Source organism: Rana temporaria, chromosome 6 (genome assembly GCF_905171775.1).
Source record: "Rana temporaria chromosome 6, aRanTem1.1, whole genome shotgun sequence".
Lineage (NCBI taxonomy): Eukaryota > Metazoa > Chordata > Amphibia > Anura > Ranidae > Rana > Rana temporaria.
Window position 1 is genome coordinate 116,415,590 of NC_053494.1, and position 23,029 is coordinate 116,438,618.

The 23,029-nt window shown below is 42.1% G+C and overlaps 1 protein-coding gene across 2 annotated transcripts in view; it reads right to left on the reverse strand.

Annotated features, from left to right (window-relative positions):
- KIAA2012 (KIAA2012 ortholog) overlaps positions 1-23,029 on the reverse strand; it is a 239,891-nt gene that overhangs the window by 120,514 nt on the left and 96,348 nt on the right. For both annotated transcript variants that reach the window (XM_040357236.1, XM_040357234.1), the window contains exons 9-10: positions 15,428-15,577; positions 4,329-4,526 (exon numbers count right to left, since the gene is read on the reverse strand). In XM_040357236.1, coding sequence (XP_040213170.1) covers positions 4,329-4,526; positions 15,428-15,577 — 348 coding nt within the window. The remainder of the gene's footprint in view (positions 1-4,328; positions 4,527-15,427; positions 15,578-23,029) is intronic.

Below are 23,029 nucleotides of genomic sequence, written 5' to 3' on the forward strand. Positions count from 1 at the left end.
AAAGGTAATCTATAAAACAATGCTATCTCAGGGGATCTACGGATGTTTACCCCGTCACTGAATTTATCAAATTAATATCCTAATCCACATTTTAAAATGTAACCTATGTTCTTAAACAAAAAACTTAGAATGAAATTCTTATAGTGTATAGCCAGTGTTAGAACTGTATTTCTTTAAACTGAGCCAGTAGCCTCACAGTCTCTGCCACCCAACACAACTTCCTTCTGCTCAGATTAATTTTTATGCAGAAAATGTTTTTGTGTTACTGGTCTTAACCTGGCTTCTAAACATGTGATAATATATGAATAGATGAATATGAGATGTTTTGTGCTTAAAGCCCAACTATGGGCAAAAGCTATTTTTTTTCACGAAAAACTCCCTCCACCCCCTACCCTAACCCATACTGATGGCCTTTTCTCTTCCTTACTCTTCCTTGTCCAAGTCCCTTCTTGCCACCAGTTCCAGTGTGGGGTATCACTGATCCAGGAGAGGAACATTTTTATTCTGAAGAGGGTAAAAGTGGAACTAGAGGAAAAAATTACACATGCTGGATCCAGCTTAGTTACCCTCTAATTCATGGTATACTACAGGTCCAAAGGGTTACTGGAGATTCTAAAAAATAATGTTTTCTGAATAGAGTTGAAGAGTGGGCAGCTCCCTAACATTACTGTAAGGCCCCGTACACACGACCAGTTTCCTCGGCAGAATTCAGCTTCCAACCGAGTTTCTGGCTGAATTCTGCCGAGAAACCCGGCCGTGTGTACACTTTCGGCCGAGGAAGCCGACGAGGACCTCGGCGAGGAAATAGAGAACATGTTCTCTATTTCCTCGTTGTTCTATGGGAGCTCTCGTCCCGCCGAGCTCCTCGGCGGCTTCAGGGCTGAACTGGCCGAGGAACTCGATGTGTTTGGCACGTCGAGTTCATCGGCCGTGTGTACGAGGCCTGAGAGCAGAGTAACTTGTTAGTGGGTGTCAGCTTGCCTCTTTGTGGCCACAGTGGCAACCACAGCACCCCTAACATTAAATATATTGTAACATTAAAGCGGAGGTCCACCCTAAAAAAAAAAAAAAAAAAGGCTACAAACAAATTTTTTTTTTATACTTACCAGAAGTGGCTGTTACTAGGCAGATCTCCTAATCTGCCACTTCCTTGTCCACTGTGGTCTTCTTTCTTCTCCTCCTCACGCTGCCTCCTGGGAAATGGGAAGCGGTGTCTTCTCGGACCTTCTGTGTGTCCCAGGAGACATCTGCCCATTTACATACTGCTGCACGACCGCAACGCTTCACTTCCTGTTTCCCTCACCGAAGATGTCGACTACCGACATCGCGGGCACCCTGGACAGGTAAGTGTCCTTATTAAAAGTCAGCAGCTACAGTGTTTGTAGCTGCTGACTTTTAATTAATTTTTTTAAAGCTGGACCTCTGCTTTAAATGTATTGTATAACAGTCAATCAGGCCTTGGGCCAAACACAATTCAACAAAAAAAAAAATTCTCTCCAAAACCAGGTATTAGTCTCATCTGGCTGATGAGGTATCTCTTCTGGAAATCTTCAGGGGTACTCCTCCAGGCAAAGGGAAAGGATAAAATCTCTGCTTCTAGATGTTGCTCCCCTTTATGGCACTCCTTCCGGTAGCCAGCAACCTACCCCTCTCAGCTAACTATAAGAGATCTTGCCAGGCAGGAAGTGAACTCACTCTCCTTCCTGGAAGGATTTAAAATGGTAACACTCTTAAGTAGGCCACCTAGTGGCTCCCTCTTTACCCTACCTATAAACTTACAGCAGCTGAACTGGAAGAATAATGCTGACAGTGATATGTGTCATAGTACAATGAAGATTTTTAGCATTCCCAGCAACCCACTGGATATAGTATACCAAGAATTGGGAGTAACTAAGCTGGAGCCAGCACACAGCAAAAAAACAAGTTTTCTGAAGTTCCACTTTAAAGTGAATCTGTCATTATGGGGTCACCTTTATTCATAATACCACCTGTAAAAGTGAAATACTTACCTTTCCAGTTGCCCATTTATTCAAAAGTCACCATATCTCTGATCTCTAGCTGTTACAAGTATTCGACTATGGGATAAGTCAAATACTTGCTTCCCTCACTGTTTGCTGTGGTTCCAACTGCTGTCTCCTACAGTGACCCACAATTTAAGAGGAACCACCTTACTGCTGTGGAAGCAGATTTTCTACATGTCCCAAAGTGTTGAATAAATGCAGCAGCTGGAAAGGGGATGAGCAGAGGTGTTTGAAAGGAAAGTAACTTTTATTTTATTTTAAATAAATATTTTTATTGGTGTTATAACATACACACAGAAAAAAAGGTAACAACAACAACAAACCAAAAAAAAAACATTAGAAAGGCGGCCCGCACTCGGAACAAATATATTTATAAAAGGATTGATACCATTTTCGAATGTGCGTATCACCATTAGGTAAAAAAGGTGTGTAACCTCTGATCAAATGTCATGAATGTCAGTTGGGGTATCAACATTTCTGCTCCCATCTAAACCCAGATACCTGGTAAACCTCCGTCAAGAAATGATGCACACCTCACAAATATATGTGGTTCTCATCCTTTGGTCTTTTAATAGTGGGAAGACTTTGTGTAATGGGGGTTGTAGTCCCGGAGGACCACTATCCACTCATCTGTGGAGGTTTATATTATGCTGTGGACAGCTCTGCTAACAATTTAGACCATACTTTCTGGTATTTTTAAGTACAACCTCTATACAATACGTGTCTTTATATAGGGGAAGGTTCTGATTCGCTAACTGTTTCCAGAAAATACTCGTGGGTGGGGCTGGTTTCTTTCAATGGAGTGTAATGGCTTTTCTTGCAAAAAACAATAACAAACTTACCATAGTGCATCCCGCACCATAGTGCAGTGGGGATGAACTGCTCAACCAGTTCCAACAGGCATACGGACACAGAGGGTTGCAATGGGATGTTATTGACCAAACGGATACACGACAACACTTCCTCCCAAAATCTCACTATAGCTGGGAATGTCCAGAAGATGTGGGTGAAATCTCCTGGAGATCCCCCTAATCTCCAACACTCCGCTGAGAGGATGGGATTAATTTAGTGTAGTCTGTATGGGGTATAGTAGGCCATATGGGTTATTTTAAACTGTATAAAATGGTCTCTAAGAGAGACCAGGGGTCGGAATGGGAAGTCCCAGATATCATCCCATTCATCTCCATCAAGTTCTGGGGTGTCGTGGATCCAGCGGGCCCTAAGTTTGTCCAAAGCTGGGAGGGAGACTCGAAGGAGATGAGAGTAAATCTGGGAAATCCGTTTTTTTTAAACAGTCAGAACAAAGGAGATCCTCCAGAGAGGCCTGTATAAGTTGTGGATTAGCCGTGGGAAATTGGCAGCTGAAGGCATAGGAGTTTTGTAAATATCTGAAGAAGTGTGACTCTGGAACGTTAAATTTAGAGCGGAGGAGAGATAGCGGAATCAAGGAATCACCTTCAAACACTTGGGAAAGCATTTTAACTTTAAATTTGGTCCATGCGTGAGGCTCTGATATTGTGAAGAAGTGGGCCAAGTTGGGGTTACACCACAGCGGGGCATTTGGGGACTGTGCCTCTTTCGGATAAAGTTAGAGTTTTAGACCAGCTCTCCACGCCCGTAGGGTAGTGCACATGAATGGGGTCAGACTATAGGGAGCAAGAGGGCCCCGAAAAAGCAACAATTTAAGGGCCTCCAGAGATTGAACTTTTATTTTGTTGAATATGTTGAATATGAATATGCTGAAAATTATATGATTGGGTTTAGATCTACTTTAACCTTATGAAGCAGGGTGGAGGAAGTATTCCTTTGGTTCTAATTTATCAAGCAGAAAACAAGCGCAATCAAATAGACGCAATAAAATAAATAACCCGACTGATGCCATTTTTCCCAACCAGGTCGATCTGGCAGTACCTGCAGGTGCCCCATAGACATTAGAGTGTCACCTGAAAAACATCTGGATTGGGCAACATCTGAGATCTAGGGGCACCTTAACTGAATGTTTCTTTGTCGGATGCCTTGAAAGTGGTATGAATAAATTTAGTTCCCACTGTAAACAAACATGGTTATAATTGCTTGGAATTAGATGCATAACAGGTGTGTGCCTTTCCTTGTACAGCATGTTATCCCATAAACAAAGAAAAGTACAGCACATGATTTACTTTCATTCATCAACTCATAAAGACTATACCCTCCGGCAATTCCGTTTCATACAGCTGAATATTAAACACAAATGTGATGACTGTAATACTATTACTTCAATTTGATAATGCATGGCACAATTATTTCTATCAAATTTTATGTTATTACCTTTGAGCTCTTCAGGTACTGATCCACGAATTATGCCAGTGGGTAGACTTTGACCCTTGGAGCTTAATGTGCTGTTGTTGGTGCCATTAGTTGCCTTTACATTTCCCATACTGCTTTGGTTTCCGGGTCCTTTCTTCCCATTTATAGGGGGTAGTAAACTCATTGAAGGGGCATCTGGCATTGGTAGAAAGTCACCATCTTGGAAGAGAGAACACAAAAAGCTTACTTGTAAAGCATGTGGTTTTAGTGATATTTGGCTACTCCTGGACATATGCACATATGTGTCACTGGGCGACCGATGTTTTTGTGCTGAATTCACACTCACTGCTCCCAACACAGAGACAAAGCTGTCAAAGACAACCCTCGGTCCCCACTAACAACCGGTAGCTGGCAGGGCGGGCTCCTGTTACAGCCAATTACAGTGGTCACACACCAGCCCCCTTAGCATTCAGAACCTTTCAAAGGGATGCCAGGGTGAACAGGAAGGTACAACCTTGTATTAAATAAAAAAAAAAGGTAATCCAGGTCTATAAATGTATTGAATCCGTTTAATCAACAGAGTAGCCAGGGGATTTTTAAAATGAAAAATTAAATAATAGAATCATATTTTCTTAGGGTTCCTTTAATCATACAAACACACATAAGTGCATATTTTTATAGAACAACCATTCTCAACAAGGACTTCTTCAGAGGTTGGCAGGTGTTCTTTGAGCAGTGGCTAATTGACCTCTCTTTTTATGGTATCTGCATAGTTCCAGAGTCAATGCCACTTGGCAGAGCCAGTGGCTTGACATCAATGAGCTTTTTATCTTTCTGTAACGGTGGTATTCTGACAAGCAATGTAAGGGACATTTTTCTAATTGGCCCCTGATGAATTGCAGGAGTTCTCTGAGACTTGAAATTCATTATATGAGTTGGTTTCCACTTGGGTATAGAAGTTTAGAAAGACTGGTACAGAAACAGGAAAACTTAAATCCACTGATATTTTAGACCCCTTTCACATTAGGGCGGATTTCAGGCGCTTTAGCGCTGAAAACAACCTCTGCTAAGCGCCTGAAAACTGCCTCCCATTCATTCTAGTGTGACTTTTCACACTCGGGTTGTGCGCTTGCGGAATGTTAGGAAAAGTCCTGCAAGCAGCATCTTTGGGGCGGATTGGGAGCGCTGTATTTAGCACTCCCCAAACGCAATGAATGGGCAGTGCTTTCAAATCGCCTGAAAAGCGGTTTCAAAGCACCGTAAAACAGAAGTTTTTAACCCCGCTAAAATATACAAAACGCTTTACCGCAAACACGGCCCCAGTGTGAAAGGGGTCTAAGTGTGCATGCAAGCCTGGATTGACATTACGTGTGCTTTAACCCATAAGCAACAATCAGCTTGATTTTATGATTAGTGATTGCTCAGATGCTCAGCTTCTACTTCACAATCGGCCACTTTCCCATCTTTTGGGGCTCATAAACCTTTTAATTTAGCAAACTTATTATTGCATTTTACTTTACTTTATCCTTAAACTTTGCTCTTTGAACTGCCTTACCAAAGAAGCCCAAAAGTTACTCTGTACTTATTCTCCTTGTGTATACAACTGGAATGTGAAAACACTTTTGACCCATATGGAAAGGATTGCTCTACACTGATAAGGGCCTCACTAGGTGTATAGAATTTCACTTTTCTTGATTGGGTCATACCACCTTATCAGAGTGAACAAAAGGATATTTTGCTGATACTCACTAGTAACTGAGAAAGTAGCAAGGGTGCTTTATTTAAAGGAGCAGTAAATTATAAAATCAAAATCAAAATGTACTTGTATATATATATATTGTAGCAGAGCATCCCAGAGAGAGCCTGGGAAAGTCCTGTTCGGGGTTTACACCTCTCCCAGGCTCCTCTCTTACACGTTCAGGGATCTCTAATCCAGGATCCAGTTCAGGTGTTGGCCCACTTCCCCAGGCCAATTTAAGCTCACCTGAGCTGACAGCCATTGCTCTGTCCTGGGAAACACAGATAGTGTTGGTCTGTGAGAGCAAGGAGGTTGATAAAAACTGTTAAGCAGTCTATGTGGAAGCTGACAAGCTGTAGGGTTGTTCAGCCGGATAGTGAGGGCTTGTAATATTGTATAGTTAGAGCCGAAACACGGCTAGGCTTTTGTTTAACTATTTTTTTTGTTCTGTTTGTTTTCTGCACCCTGTACAGCACCTGTAAATAAGACTTTGTATATAGCACCAATAAACACCCCACTGTTTGTCACTTATCTTATGGACTTGGTATCTGTGCCTGCTCATCCCAGGGAGCTTTTGTACCTGCTACCTATCCCCCAGGTTACAATATATATATCCATTAATGATTATTCTAAAAATGTCTGAAGGCAGAATTATCAAAGGCAGCTGGCAGTTTGTGTCGCTCCTCAGAAACCAATCAAATCCCTTTTTTCATTTTCTCCATACAGCAAAACAGAATATGATTAATTACTGTGGGAAAACATAATGTCTGGGATAGTTGTTCTGTTTTGTGTTTGAAATAGTGCAATGTATATTTTTCCTGTGTTTCTATGGGTTTTCTCAGGACGTTCTGTTTTTTTTCCCCAGTGGTACTGGTAGGGCACTTAGCTTCCACAAATTGTCCCTAGAGTGTTTATATGACTGTATGACTGATGACTTTGTAAGGAGTGATGGTCTGGATCTATGTACTATGTAAAGTTGTGTCAGAAGTTAATACAATGAATATATTTTGTTGGGAGTACTGCAAAGTACTTTTTGTAAAAAAAAAAAAAACTCACAAAAATTGATTTGATTTGAAAGGTCATTGTAATGGTCACCACCGTTTACAATTTCCCTTCCATCAGTCACGACAGCTTATCTGACACTCCACAATCTAGCAGACATCAGACATCCCATTTCCCCAGAAATAACGAGACAAGCTCCGTTCTCTCAGTCTTATATGCAGTACAACATATTACAGTAATCAAAGGAACAAAGAACTCTCCACCCACACATCACTTCAATACACACTCTCTTAGACAATGACATCCCGTTGAGCTAATTATTCCCCAGACATTCCGTCTCCGACAATAAGTGATTCACCTGCAAAATACACATTTCTATGTTAGACGTTTTGGGCACCGATCTAACATGACCTAATTACCACAGCTGAGAAGTCACATTCCACACATAAAACAGTATTAGCATACTTAATGAAAGGTCTTGGAGCAGACTCAATTACCATCTCAAAAGCCTGTGCTACACAGAGGAATGAGTCATTATTGACCGATAGAGTCACAATATTAGTTCTTTGGCTAGAGCCCATTTTTCAGAATGGCCATTCACCAGAACAGGAAGGGCCACACACACACACAGAATGAAATTAGGCCTATCCCTACTGAACCAGCTGAATTTTGATCTGTCTCTACCAAACTTTAGGCTAGCCATGCACAAGTAGATTTCTCAAATTCAGCTTCTTAAACAGCATGAATGCAGGAAACTCCTTTTGTGGCTATTGTACTCTGACAGCCGAAGCACTGACAGCTGGTTAAATACCCCAAAAGTGACTGCATCTGATAGCCACCTGGATTATTTTTTTATTATTTTTATTGAATTTATAAAAGTTGGTTCAGTACATTTTCAAATCGACTTTTGTTGAGCGGGGTGGTGCCAACAGGGCAAACCATGGCTTGAAATTCAGCCAGTTTAGTAATTATCGGGCCATAATTTGAGCTATGTATTGCTAGCTTTACTAACACATATTGGGAATGCTGGTGGGTCAATCTCATTCCCTGCCCACCTTGGAAGTGGAGTCCTGGGGTTGAGGAATTTCTGCTTAGGGTCCAAGAAACCTGTGACCAAGTTGTTAGATATTCAGACGTGCCAAATAAGAATAATATCAGTGGGAAAAGTTGGCTTAGGCATCTAAAACAGTAACAATTTTTTTGTTTAACCAGCGATCCTTTTCCCCCATCCACACATTCAAGGTGGATGGGGGAAACACTCCTGCTGTCACAGTGAGGAACCTTCCCCACCATCAGAAAATGATAATCAGTGCTGCTGGCTATAGCACTGATCAATCTGGAAAAAAAACGACAGGCTGGTTGTACCAAAGTCGAACAGTAGAATGACAAGGATTGAAATTTGGCTGCTCCCTGCGGAACCGACCAAATGTCGATTCATGTATGGCCGGCTTTATTCTAGTGACACACTCCCCAGACTAAAGCCCCATAGACACGGGTCGAATGCCGGGCGACATCGGCAGGTTCAATAAAAGGTTATTGGGAAAATGCGCTAGGCTGGTGTTTCTTCCAGTATACTCCTAAAATTTTGGCGGGTTCCTGATGAAGCAGACAAAATTTAGTTAGCGGGTGGCCCTGAGTACTCCTTTTCACCTAACATCTTTTGATTCAAAAATCAAAGCAGCTGGATGGAAAGTTGTTGGCCAACCAGATGCAGCTGCTGTTTGGATATTCTGACAACCACTGGTACCAGATGCCAGAATACAATAAGCATATACGCACATTTTCAGGCATTTTTATCGAAGTCTATGGGGCCCAATCTGCCAAAAAGACACTCATGCACTTTTTAAAACAACAGGTGTTTTGCTTCAGGCAACAGAACGCTCAGATGTGAACAGGGGCCATTGAAATTAATGGAATTTGTCTTGTTGAGCGTTTTAGAGCTACAAGCTTTAGGAAGAAAATCGCTCCGACTGACCTGTGTGTATGGCAGCCGTTCCGACAGGTGTGTTCAGTCGGCCTCTGTTGAAGACTCATGATCGAAAAAGATTTGACTCTTGATCAGCGCTCTTAGCTGAGATCGCTGACCGGAGAGTTCTGGCAGGCGGGCTGTTCCCCTGTAAGAACACAATAGCTTAGTAGGGGAGATTGCTGTACTAACATTGGATTGTTAGTACAGTGAACGAAAAAAAAACAACTAGTAGTGTGTATGAGACTTTATTATTCTCAATGAAAAGAGGAAAGATTCAGCTAGGTCAAACTGACCTTAAAGTTGGAAGATCTAATTAAACCTCAAAGCCAAAAAGTTTCAGGATTGGATAGAGTGAAAGGATTAGAACCGCTCTTTGGACTTCTTTTGCACATGGGAGTACTTGAAATGAGATACATTGTTGTTTATGAAACCATGCACACAGCTGAGGAAAGATCAGTAATACAGTGTTGCGTACAGAGCAGTAAAACAAAAATAGAAAATGTTACATTAGAGTGCAGTAATTTACTTGCATACGCATGTTTACTTGTCTATAAGCATGTTTATGCGAGTATTTTACAACACTGGCAATGAAGAAGAATTCTACTTGTCTATATGCTTACTTACCTTTACACGTCTATACTCAACATTACTCACAGTTTTTTTAATCACGGACTGTCTGTCAACAAGTTCCTGAGCAAACATCAGTGACTTATTACGGGCCTAATGGTGACAACAGTCTCACCAGGCAGGAAGTAACAAACAATTTGCAACAGAGACTCAGACAGCGATAAAAAATATTACTTGTGTTGCTGCTGAAGATTTTACTTCACTTCCTTTCTGGTGAAACCATTGTCAGCAGGGCAGGAAGTAAGGGAAAGTCTCTTTAAGGCTGCATTCACACCTGAGCGTTGTGTTTTTTGGTAGTTTTGTCGCACGTTTTGTCGCGCGTATTCACACATATTCGCGCGTTTGCATACAGCGTTGTCCGACGTTTTTGAACTTCAAAGTTTTTTATTTTAGCCAATAGGAAAAATGACCATCTCTTTTATCACTTGTTGCTATGTTTGTAGATTTGTTTATCTTCTTCCTGGGTGAAATATTCTATTTCACAGAACAAATTAAAGCGACAAAACGCCTGTAGAAACGCTCGTTGTCGCGCTAGACGCTTGAATCGAGCGTTTCCATTACTTTCTATGGGAATACAAATGTTCTAAAATGCCCAAATCCGCCCAAATGTGACAAAAAAGGGTCCGGAACTTGTTTGAGCTTCAGGCGTTCGGCTTCAGGCGTTTTGGAGTAGAGATGTGAACCATCTCCATAGAGAATAATGTATTTTTTCCCCTCTAGCGTTTTGGAGCTTCATGCTTCAGGCGACAAAACGCTCAGGTGTGAATGCAGCCTAACAGAGCCCTGGATGGGTAGCAGCAAAACCCGACTTCAGCCCAAAAAAACATTTTGGCTGGACATACAGTTTATCAAGGGCTTCCAACAGTATTATCCTTCTGCAGTGTTGCCCTAAAGATCCCGATATTCACCCAAGAGTTTTATTGGCCATTGGATCTGTGATGGGATGGAACCATTTATGGCCAAACTGGGCTTTTAACATGTTAAAAACCATGCAAAGTATAACATTTAAAAAACTTTTAATCCCTTGTTTACAGCATGATCCCGTTGGGGTAAACAGGGATTGCTAGTTACTTGTTTAAGCATCTGACCACTATCCAACTGGACTAAGGCCCTATATGGTTACTGTTTAGTAAAATGATAATTTGAAGCCTACCCAGGCACACTGTTGAACACATAGTATGACTAAGAAACTGTTGTATTGTTATGACTCTTATTTGTGCTTTATTGTGTATCTTTGAAAAATACAATAAAAAAACATTTGAAAAAAAAAAAAAAAAAAAAAAAAAAACTTTTAAAACATTTCTGTGACTATTCCTGTCAGAAAAGGATGTATCATAGAAGAAAAGAAGACAGTTGCCAATTATTTAGAGGTCTCTGACAGCATCACCAACTAAATGAATATTTCAGGTAGTTTTAACAAGCATAGCTTTTTCTGACTGCAGTGAAATTACAGTACATTGCCTAAGGTTTTCTCACCTAAGTATGAAGGAGATAATTAGATAAGTACAGTAATGATCTGAGTTCTCTTACCAGACATTGCTCGCAAAGTCTAAAAGGTAATTTAAAGGGAATTGATAATGCGTATTCGTGTTACTTTTAACCATTGGATAAAGGCTTAAAGCGGATCTCCACTCTAAAGTGGAGTCCCGCTGATCGGAACCCTCCCCCCCTCCGGTGTCACATTTGACACCTTTCAGGGGGGAGGGGGGTGCAGATACCTGTCTACAGACAGGTGTCTGCACCCACTTCCGGCCCTACGATACGGGCAAAGGACGGGTTTTTTCCTTCCTTCCCGTCCGTCCCCCCGTTGTATGCTGGGAACACTCGGCTCCCAGCACACAGCGGGAGCCAATCGGCGGGCGCAGCGCGACTCGCGCATGCGCCGTAGGGAACCGGGCAGTGAAGCCGGAGCGCTTCACTTCCTGGTTCCCTCACCGAGGATGGAGGGGGGAGCAGCAGGGTGACGAGCGATCGGCTCGTCATCTGCTGCGATCACCGCTGGACTCCAGGACAGGTAAGTGTCCTTATATTAAAAGTCAGCAGCTGCAGTATTTGTAGCTGCTGGCTTTTAATATATTTTTCCCGTGGCACATCCGCTTTAAGCATTTAAGCAGAACTCCAGGCAAACAGCCAACTACACAACTGAAATAAATAGATCTGAACTGTTTTACCTGCCGAAGGATTTGTAAATCCGTTCAACCGCATTTGTGATTCACAGACCTTTGTCAAACTGTAGAGCTGGTAGGGGGACAACCCTTTTAGGCTAAGAACATTTTCAGTAAGGCAGGCTGTTATAGCCGCTAGCAATAATCACTGGCCCAGATTCAGGTAGATTTGCCCTTTAGTTGCACATGTGAAGAGCAGCTGATTTGCTCTGCGCTGGGGCAAATTGGAAAGATTGCCACCTGATTCAGGATTCCTTTTGTCTGCTAACTTGCTCCTTTGTAAGGCAAAAATCAGGGCCTAAGGCAGCGCAAGTGAAAGTGGGTGTGCCCTATGCAAATGATCTTTTTTCCACTCAGCAGTGGTTTGCGCCTATTTTCAGGGCAAATTTTGCCCACCTGCTTGCACTGAGCAAATAAATAGGGGCAGACCTGCGCAGGTCCTGTGCAAAATTACATCCTGCTTTTTCCACCCCCCCTGAGCAAGGTAATTTTGCCCTTTTTTCTGAGATGGCACCTCCTGATAAGGAAAAAAAAAAGAAAAGCAAATTTTGTCTCCGCTGAGATGGATATACTGCTTGCGGCACTGACGCGCCATACTGCCGTTCTTTTTGGTTCAGAGCGGAAGAATACCACCGTAGCCCAAAGGAGGGCAATATATGAGGCTATTACATTGGACATAAATGCCCTGGGCATTGAGGAGAGGTCCTGGGAGGACATCCAAAAAAAATTTACTGACATGCGTCGTCGAGTCAGGGACAAAATTGTCCTAATCAGAAAGCATAGCAGGGGCACCGGAGGAGGACCAGCCTGTTCTGTGCGACTCAATCCGGAGGAGGAGGTGATCTCTCAGAGTCTAGCGCTGGAGCAGGTGGAGGGAGTCCCAGGCTATGACTCCACTGTTGGGGACTTGGGGACTGGTAAGTTTTTTTTCTCATATTTGCTGTGTATCATGGGAGGGGGTAGAAGGGAACATATGAGGGGGTAGAAGGGAAGATGTAAAAAGTTTTTATTTCTCATATTTGCTGTGTATCATGGGAGGGGGTAGAAGGGAACATATGAGGGGGTAGAAGGGAACATGTAACAAGTTTTTGTTTCTCATATCTGCTGTGTATCATGGGAGGGGGTAGAAGGGAACATATGAGGGGGTAGAAGGGAACATGTAACAAGTTTTTGTTTCTCATATCTGCTGTGTATCATGGGAGGGGGTAGAAGGGAACATATGAGGGGGTAGAAGTGAACATGTAACAAGTTTTTGTTTCTCATATCTGCTGTGTATCATGGGAGGGGGTAGAAGGGAACATGTGATAAGTGTGTTGTTCCAGCAACATATTTTTTTGTGTCATCCACAGATGTTGATGATGAGGCTGGGCCATCGTCGGCTGTAGGGCGACCCACGCCATCCCCAGAACATCATGGGGTCCAGTCAGGCCCTCTGCAGATCCTGGGCATGTTGGTGGAGGAGGATATCGCCCATAGTCCATCTAGGGAGGAGGAAGTGGTGGAGGAGTCCATTATCCTCAACCTGGATGAATCTGTGTACCTCCAGGAGGATCCCACCATCCCTGACCTCCCCACCACCCCCCCGACCATCACGTCATCCCCCTCCAGGGCAAGCCCCTCCAGTGTCCCCCTCTCCAGTGTCCCCCCCTCCAGTGTCCCTCCCTCCAGTGTGGCCCACTCCCCTTCTTCTCCCTCAGTTCGTGCCCCAGCCTCTCCTCCAAGAAGGGCTCTATGTAAAACGAGGGGTGTAGCCTCCAGCCTCTGTGAAGGTCTGCAGGAGGAGCAGGCCCGGCAGACCCGCCATATAGGGGACATGGTGGGAGACTTGAGGCGGGTGGCGGACAGCCTGGCATCCACCTCCTCCTCTCTGCAGCAGGCCCTCACCCTGCATGCTGACCGGGGGATACGAGATACTGAGAGCTTGGAGGAAGTCAGTGCCAACTGTGGAGCCATGGTCACCTGCATGGTCGAGCAGCAGGGCGCCATCGCTTTGCTAACAGCGAAGGTGAGCAGGTTGGCAGGTGCGGTGGAGGCCAACACTGCTGCTGTGCGGGAGGAGGGGAGATTAACCCGGCAGCAGCAGAGGACCAATACCACCCGGCAGCTGCGGATGTTGGCCCAAACCAACAGCGTGCTCACCCGCCTGGCCAACGCCATGGAGGGCATGCAGGCACCACCTGCCAGGAGTGAGGAAGTAGGGGTTGATGCTCCTCCCCCCTCCATCCCCACCCCATGCTCGATCCCCACCACAGGCTCCATCCTCAGCCCAGGCTCCATCCCCACCACAGGCTTAACCACGCAGACTGAGGAGCCAGAGCCGGGGCACCCTTGGCACAAGGATGTCCAAAAAAAAAAAAAATGATTTTCCTTTTATTTTTGTATTTTTTACCTATCCCTTGCTGCTCATATAATGAGCCTTTTCTATTTATTTTGATTATGCTTATATTTTTTTTTTTTGGGGATATTTTTTTTTTGCTCAGATTAGGAGCTTTTCTATATTTAGTTTATGCTTAAAAGTTTTTTTGTTTTTGTTTTTGTTTGTAGTCCCTACACACGGTGAGGAGTGCTGTAGTTTCTCTCCAGCTGACCTGTGGCCATCTGTTGCTAACTTGCCCCTGCTTTTATAAAGTGCAAATTTGCCCCGGCTAAACAGCTTGCACGCTTTGGGAGCAAAATGCTCCTCACACGCGCAAGTTTATGAATCAGTGGCAGTTCCTCATTTGCATATTTGCTGAGGGAAAACCATGAGAGCGCAAGTTGCTCCCTGAGCAAAATTGCCCCTTAATTGCGCCGGGGCAGAGAAACTGCCTCCGTGCAAAAATGGCACATTTCAGGCTTAGCTTGCTTTCTGGGTCACCCGCAAATTTGCCTGGGAGCAAATCCGTACTTGCGCGGCGCAAATCACACTTGCTCCCGCGCAAGTCGTACCTGAATCTGGGCCACTGCCTTCTCCTCTTTTAGGATAACCGTAGAGCGGCTTTTAGCCACATTGGTTGTTAGCCCTAAAAAGCCAACCGCCCGCTCTAAAAATCAGTACTGGGGTGAAGCCTGCAGCTGCAGGCATTACTCCAATTTAACCCCTTCAATCTGAAGCTGGATATGTGCGTACAGTAGGCGCTAAGGGGTTTATATTCATAATAAAGTCTTGTTTTTTTTGTTTAAAAATAACATGTTATACTTACCTGCTCTGTGCAGTAGTTTTGCATCCTTAGCTTGCTATGGGTACAGCTGAGCGGAGCCGCTGCTCTGTGTGTCCATTCAGACATGGAGCTGTGGCTCAGCCCGCCCCCTCTTTCTCCTCATTAGCTCACTGATTTTGATTGTCTCAGCCAATCAGGAGATAGAGTCCCAGACAGCCAAGGCTCTCGTGCAACATCGCTATTAGGGGGCACAGGTTTTTTAGAATGCATTAAGATAAAAACCTTCTGCCTTTAGAACCACTTTAAGGTGAGTACTGCTTGGACCTTAGAGGAAGGGGGTAGACCCCGAAAGCTTGTCCTGGAAATGTAACTTTCAGCGCAAATAAAATAAAAAATTACCACTGATAGTGCTCATCTGTGTTGAAACATTCTTCCTTTAATCCTTGCCTTTAGAAAGGGAACCTGCCTATAGAACGTACCTGGGTTTGGATTGATATTCCAATCAATATCCATCTGTAATGTTTTGAGTTTTCTCTCTACTACTGCAGTTGGAATCTCCTTCACTAGTGTGGAATCTGTTGGCTCCTCTTTATACACCTCTTGGCTCTGTAGTTTATTGCTCATATAATCTGTAATCGAGGAGACAACTGGTAAGTAACATTCCACAAGGTATACATTTTATTTTAGTGGCATGTATGATATTTGACATAAACAACTGCTTAATTCCCAGGACATTATTTAGACATCACACTAGTCTAGGCACACGTAATGATGATGCCCTTTGTAAAGTCCATTACAAATGGTCCCTGACATTGCACATCTTTGCAATATAAGCAATAATAAGACCCTGGTGAGAATATAGCGCTTCCCCAGAGAGCCAGTAGTCGCTCTTAGTTATGAATGGAGCTGGATACTAAAAAGGGTATTGTAGAGAAAGCCCCGGAATGGAGGTTTACATCATATACAAACTAGCTGTCAATCAGTGCTGGGTTGTGGGAGCCATTGTTCCCAGATTTTATTGTATTTGGAGGGACAACCTCTATGTACATAAATGTATTTCTTATATAAGAGGGTAGCATTCACATCCCCCAACCACAACTGGAAGGTAGGGGGGAGTGTCTGCATCTCGTTTTCACTATCCTTGCACTAAAGATTGTCTCAAGTGAGAATGTAGTCAGAAATGTATCAGTGTCTGGGTCCAGGAGGAGACCAAGCTGGCATTGTTAAGAGTCCAGAGATAACGTAAAATCCATGTGAACATGGAAAAATTGTACTACTTGGACCCAAAATGTTTGTATTACTGGACATGCCCATATTAAATGATAGAAGTTACCTGGCGTGGTAGAGCAAAGTTGGCACAGTGAGCTGCGGGAGCAGCAGTACCTAGGTTAGATACACTCTATGCAAGACATGCAGTATAGTTGTGTTAACCCATCAGAGATTTTAGGAGAAACCAGTTTGTAGTTGTCTAAAATTTCCTCCCAATCGGTGTCATCTATTGCACCTAGGTGTGTTTCCCATGTACTCTTAATTCTGTATGCCAACTAGACATGTGCATTCGTTTTCGTCCGAATGTATTTTCGTCCGAATTTCGGGTATTTTCGTCATGGTTTTAACAAAAGAAAACGAACACGCAGAATCCGAAATCTGAAAGTTCCGACATGAAAAAATGCTTTATTTTTGTTTTTGTTGCTACAACAGTTCGATATAGATAGGAGATTCGACATGACGCTGACAATAGCAATCTGTGTCTATCGAACCTGTGGTCGAATGTGCCTAACCTTAACTCTATTAGTCCAAGATTATTCTACATAGAGAGGAAAGATTCAACATAGAGAGAAAAGTTTTGACATTATAGAGACAGTGTTGGGGTAGACTATACGACATGAACGACAAAGATTTGACGAAGCAGTGAAAAACTACAAACGTTGAATCTGTCATTGAAGGCTTATGGTGTCTGTTAAAAGTTCTAAGAAGATTCAACGAAGCAACTAACCTGTACGACGCCGCAATCATACATTTCAAATGCTCGGCCCATAACCTATAGAAGAATTTGAATGTTGGTTGATTAGTAGTAATAATTTATAAATATAATTATTACTAGTGTCATGCAATATTAGAATTCTTCTATAGCTTGTAGGCAGAATATTCGACCGGAAATGTAGGATTGCGGCGTCGTACAGTTTAGCTGCTCCGTCTAATCTTCTTAGAACATTTAACAGACACCATAAGCCTTCAATGACAGATTCGACCTTAATTAATTTGGATCTTCGGACGAATGCATTTTTTAACGAAACAAAATAAATAGAAACGAATTTCGGGAGTAAATAAATAAATTAGGGCTGTGCAAATTAACTTTTAATTAATCGATTAATCTTTAATTTTTTTGATCGATCAAAATCTTTTTGATAGATTAAAATTCTTTTGATTGGTACTCACCTCTCCGCCCGCTTCTGGGCCTTCAGGGAGTTCAGTCGGGGATCCGGTAACATCACGGACACCGGCGGGGCTTGCTGTGTCCATCTGAAGGGCTCCTTTGCTGTGCTTTCATATCTGCATGCCGGCGGGACCTTACTATCTGCCACACGCAAGGGCTGTTACACTTCCCTCTATCAACCTGGGATTCTACAGCCATCCACTGGGAGTTGTGATAGTTCCCTTCATGGGACATCTACATGCCGACGGACTGATGTTAACCTCTCCTCATCTGGATTCAGCAGTGGTGTCATTGTACACATTTTTATACCAGTATCATACTTAGCTACATGTTTTTATGACTGCTTTTGGTACTGTTTGGTATTACTCGCACCATTTTTACAGTTTATGTAGCTACATCGATTTTATCTCCAGTGCGCTGCCTTTGTGTGTGTTTTGTATCCTGATATCCATTTTTCCAGTGGTTGGTAGCTGCACTGGGAGTCAGCCTGCAAGGAGATCAGCTAAAAGTAGTTGGATCTGTATGTGCGTTATAATTAATCAAAATTAGTTGATTAATCGATAAAAAAAAAACAATTAATCAAACAGAAACATTTTGATCAGTAACAGCCCTGAAATAAATGTATTTTGTTGACGAAACCGAAATTCCGAAACAAAATATTTCATCATCCTATGCACCCATTTCTCCCCTGCAGTTTCCTTACTAAATTTAGCCACAAATATCAAGAGATGGAAAAAGGATGCAAACAAAATAAGGAAGTTACAAAGATGAATATATCTAAAGGTTTGATTCGTCCAACAATCCTGTTGCCCTAGGTATTATTCTACAACTGCTTTATAGTAAATACATAAATTATTGCATAGATCTAAGTTTTTGTTTCAATTATGTTTATTGAAAAGATTTATACAACTGTACAAAAGCATCTCAACACATCAGCAAGCGTTAGCAAACGCAAACTAAGGCCTATGCATCAATCATACAAGTAATGCAGTGATCTACAAAAATAGAAACAATCTCTGAAAAAATCCCCAGGGTACAACACAAAGTGCAACCCATTATAAGTATCAAAACTATCAGTACGATTCCCAGGAACTTCAAGTCCCCCAGGACAAGGGTCCCCGGGCACAAAATCGTAAGCCCATCTAACTACTAGGACTGGTACCTAAACAAAGGGGCCCGTGTTTGAGAACTCTTGAAAGAGAATTAGAGAGAAAAAGGAGAAAAGTAAAGGAGGAAAAGGAAGAAATAAGAGAGCTACCATCCAGAACCCTAGGATCCATCAAGTAGGACCCAACTATAGATCTAAGTTTTTAATTCATTACTTGGATATCAGTGATTAACTGCCCTGTAGTTTACTACCTGTACAATATAGTGCTATATATACTGAGAACCCAGAGATGACTGCAAATAAACGTTTAATAACACTTGTGTCACACCTGTGCCTTAAACAAATGATCTAAAAGAAAAAGAAGGATGAGAGGTATTAGAAGAACAATAACACAAAAAGAGATGTTTGCCCACCCTGGATCAAAACCAACAGGAATACTTTGAATATATGTTTACTTAGGGCACTTTAAACGTTTTCAGACCATAATCCACCACACATCAGTTAAGGATTATAATTGTGCCATCTTTAGAAGTTTTTTTGTTATGAATTCAAAGCATTAATATAAAGCTATTCCAGTGGAGCACTGCCATGTTTAGAAAAGGCCCTGCACAGTTTCATTTATGTTTTGTGAGAAATAAAAAAGCATTCAAGTTCACCAGCTACTAATGGTTATTTGCTTGGCTAATAATCAACAGAAATTAATGTTTTCTTGGGATGCAAAAACTAGAACACAAAGCTTTGAGGGCTGACAGAGCGTCTCATCACTAAACGTTATTCTGGCCACAAAAATGTTTGAGGTTTGACAGTATTTACAGTCTGCTGTGAAATAATTTGAATGACTTTACGCATTGGAATGATTATGTTTTGATCATCTTTTTGATCAGAATCCAGAACTAGACATCTAGTGGAATTTGTAAAAATGTTTTTTTAAAAAGTATTATTATAGCAAATATTTAACAAGCACAGTACCCCCCACTAAAAAAAGAACCATATCCCCAAAAACAGACCATAGCACTACTTCCCAGACACCATGGCCCTATCTTTAAATGTGAACTTACCAGGTGTACAATAAAACCTTGGTTTGAGAGTAACTTGGTTTGAGAGCGTTTTGGAAGACAAGCAACATTTTTTTATAAATATTGACTTGATATACAAGCGATGTCTTAATAAAAGACTAGCGTTATGTCACAACTGAGTATAAAATAGAGGAGAGGCGCCTCTAAGTGTAGAAATATGGTTACATTTAATGAAGGTACAACATTTAGAAACTCACATATTAAAAGGGGCACATCTAAGTATGCAGGCATTCGGGGTAAAGCTGTCCACATAGACCAGTGATGGCGAACCTTGGCACCCCAGATGTTTTGGAACTACATTTCCCATGATGCTCTTGCACTCTGCTGTGTAGGTGAGCATCATGGGAAATGTAGTTCCAAAACATCTGTGGTTCCAAGGTTCCCCATCACTGACATAGACCATTCTCCTCACCGCCATTGATGTCGTCCCTTCCACGAGTGGTTCAAGCCTCGCTTTCAGATCACTCTATTGTAGGGTAGTCTTCCTGGTCACGAATGCAGACTGACAGCGGTGAGAGCCGGCGGTGAGGAGGATGGTCTATGTGTATTGCATTACCCAGGATGCCTGCATACTTAGATGTGCCTCTTTTAATCATCGACCATGTGAGTTGCTAAATGTTGTACCTTTATTAAATGTAACCATATTGCTACACTTAGAGGTGCCTCTCTTCTATTTTATACTCTGTAGCTCCTGCTGGATTTTGCTTCTAATCCCCTTGGGGAGGCTGCCATTTGTGGATGGACATTTTATGGTTACACAACTCATCACATTGCTATAATCTTTTTATATGGACTATAAACTGAAGGACTTATGAATAAATGGTTGTGGAACGAATCATTTGAGTTTCCATTATTTCTTTTTGGGGAAATTCACTTTCATATACAAGTGCTTAGGATTACAAGCATTTTTCCAGAACAAATTATGCTCGCAATCCAAGGTTTTACTGTATTTTATAAATGCAGCAGGTATATATTCAAAATCATAAATTGGGTTACCTTCCTCAGGAATAAAGACCCAGAGGAGAAGAATGAGATGGAGAAGCAAATTGGGGATGTTGCTAAATTGCTAAACTTGAGCCTACAAACTGAGTGCAGGGGTCAGAAGTATGTAATGTACAGAGTGCAGGTTTTAGGAGTGTGTAATATACCCCATCCCAGCATTGATGTTAGTTGCATTTATTATACCCCTGACCCAGTATTGGTATCAGTTGGATTTAATATCTTCCACCCAGCATTAGTTTTAGTAGGACTTAAAGCGGGGGTTCACCCAAAAAAAAATGTTAACATTAAATCTAGCATACTAAGCATACTAAGGACATTTATTTTCGGCAGGTCATTTTTTTTTCTCCGTACATACCTTTATATTCGGATTTTGTCCAGGGCTTCCGGGTTCTGATGACTGCGGGACTGGGCATTCCTATCCTTCGGTTCGATGATTGACGGCTTGTGAAACAGGTCCCCTGTCGCACAACACGCGTCACCAGATTTCCGGAAATAGCCGAGCTGTGATTCGGCACTATACGGCTCTTGCGCCCGCCGTGTAGAGTTGACTGCGCAGGCGCCGTATAGTGCCGACTCGCAGCTCGGCTATTTCCAGAAATCTGGTGATGCGCGTTGTGCGACAGGGGACCTGTTTCACAAGCCGTCAATCATCGAACAGAAGGATAGGAACGCCCAGTCCCGCAGTCATCGGAACCCTGAGGCAGGGATAGGAACGCCCAGTCCCGGAGTCTTTAGAACGCGGAAGCCCTGGACCAAATCAGAATATAAAGGTATGTACAGAGAAAAAAAAATGACCTGCCGAAAGTAAATGTCCTTAGTATGCTTAGTCTAATGTTAAAAATTAGTTTAACCTCCACTTTAATATAGAGAATTTAATATACAGTACTTCCTACCTAGTATTGGTAACAGTGGGATTTAATATGCCCCCGACCCTGCATTGGTGTCAGTGGGATTTTTTATACCTCCCATGCGGCCTTGGTGTCAATAGTAGCTTGGCCCTTACACTCGCCTGAGAGACACAGGCTCACTGTCTCGCAATACTTCCCAGCTCTGACTAATAACATTACTGCAAAAATGAAAGTACTGTTAGGAAGGAGATTCCTTCTTCTGATAAGTGTTGGAAAAAGTCATAGCAACCAGTGGCAGGACATGTCTTGGACCTGTGGAACACTGGGAATTTATAAAATACTGGGACAGTTCGGGACAGTTGGGATGAATGGACACTGGCATATTGCCAATGTGTGCAGTGAGTGCTCATGCTCCTTGTGCCCCATGTGCACTGCACACAATAAAGATATGCCACTGAACCTCAGTAAGTACTGGCAGGGCCGCCATCAGGGGGGTACAGGCATTACACCTGTAAGGGGCCCGGAGGTCCCCAGGGGCCCGGATGGCAACCCCCTTAAAAAAAAAAAAAAAAAAATATTTTTTTTTTTTTTTTTTTTTTTTGGGGCCAATTTTTTTTTTTTTAGAGGTCCGGAGGTCCCCAGGGGCCCGGAGGCCCCGGATGGCAACCCCCCTTTTTGTATTTATTTTTTATAAAAAAAACATTTTTTTATATATTTTTATTTTATTTTTTAATAAAGGGCCATTTTTAATTTTTTTTAGAGGTCCCCGTATATATATATATATATAATATTATTATTATTATTATTATTATTAATAAAGGGCCCCCGGATGGCAACCCCCCTTTTTTTATAAAAAAAAATATATTTTTTATATATATTTTTTTTTATATATTTTTTTTTGTCTTTATATATTTTTATCTATATATATATATATATATATATATATATATATATATATATATATATATATATATAATTTTTTTTTTATTATTATTAAAGGGCTCAGAGGTCCCCAGGGCCCCATGTGTGGCAAACCCCCCCTTTTTTTATAAATGTTTATTTTTTTATTTTTGTTTATATATATTTTTTATTTTATTTTTTTATTAAAGGGCCCTGAGGTCCCCAGGGCCCTGGATGGCAACCCCCCTTTTTTTTCATAAATGTTTATTTTTTTACATATATATATTTTTTTTTATTATTAAAGGGCCCAGAGGTTTCTTTTTTTCATTTTTATTAAAGGGCCCAGAGGTCCCGGATGGCAACCCCCCTTTTTTGTAATTTCTTTTTATATGTATATATATATATATATATATATATATATATATATATATATTATTAAAGGGCCCAGAGGTCCCCAGTGCCCCAGATGGCAACCCCCTTTTTAAAAATATATATATATATTTTTTATATATATTTCTTATTTTTATTAAAGGGCCCAGAGGTCCCCGGATGGCTACCCCCCCTTTTTTATATATTTTTTCCTTTATTTCTTCTTTTTTGTGTAAAGGGCCCCCCCCCCGCTTCTCAATTCGCGGCAGCCCCCCCCCCCCGCTTCTCAATTTCAGGCGGCAGCACCCCCCCCCCGGTTCTCTGCTCCAGGGGGCCCATGC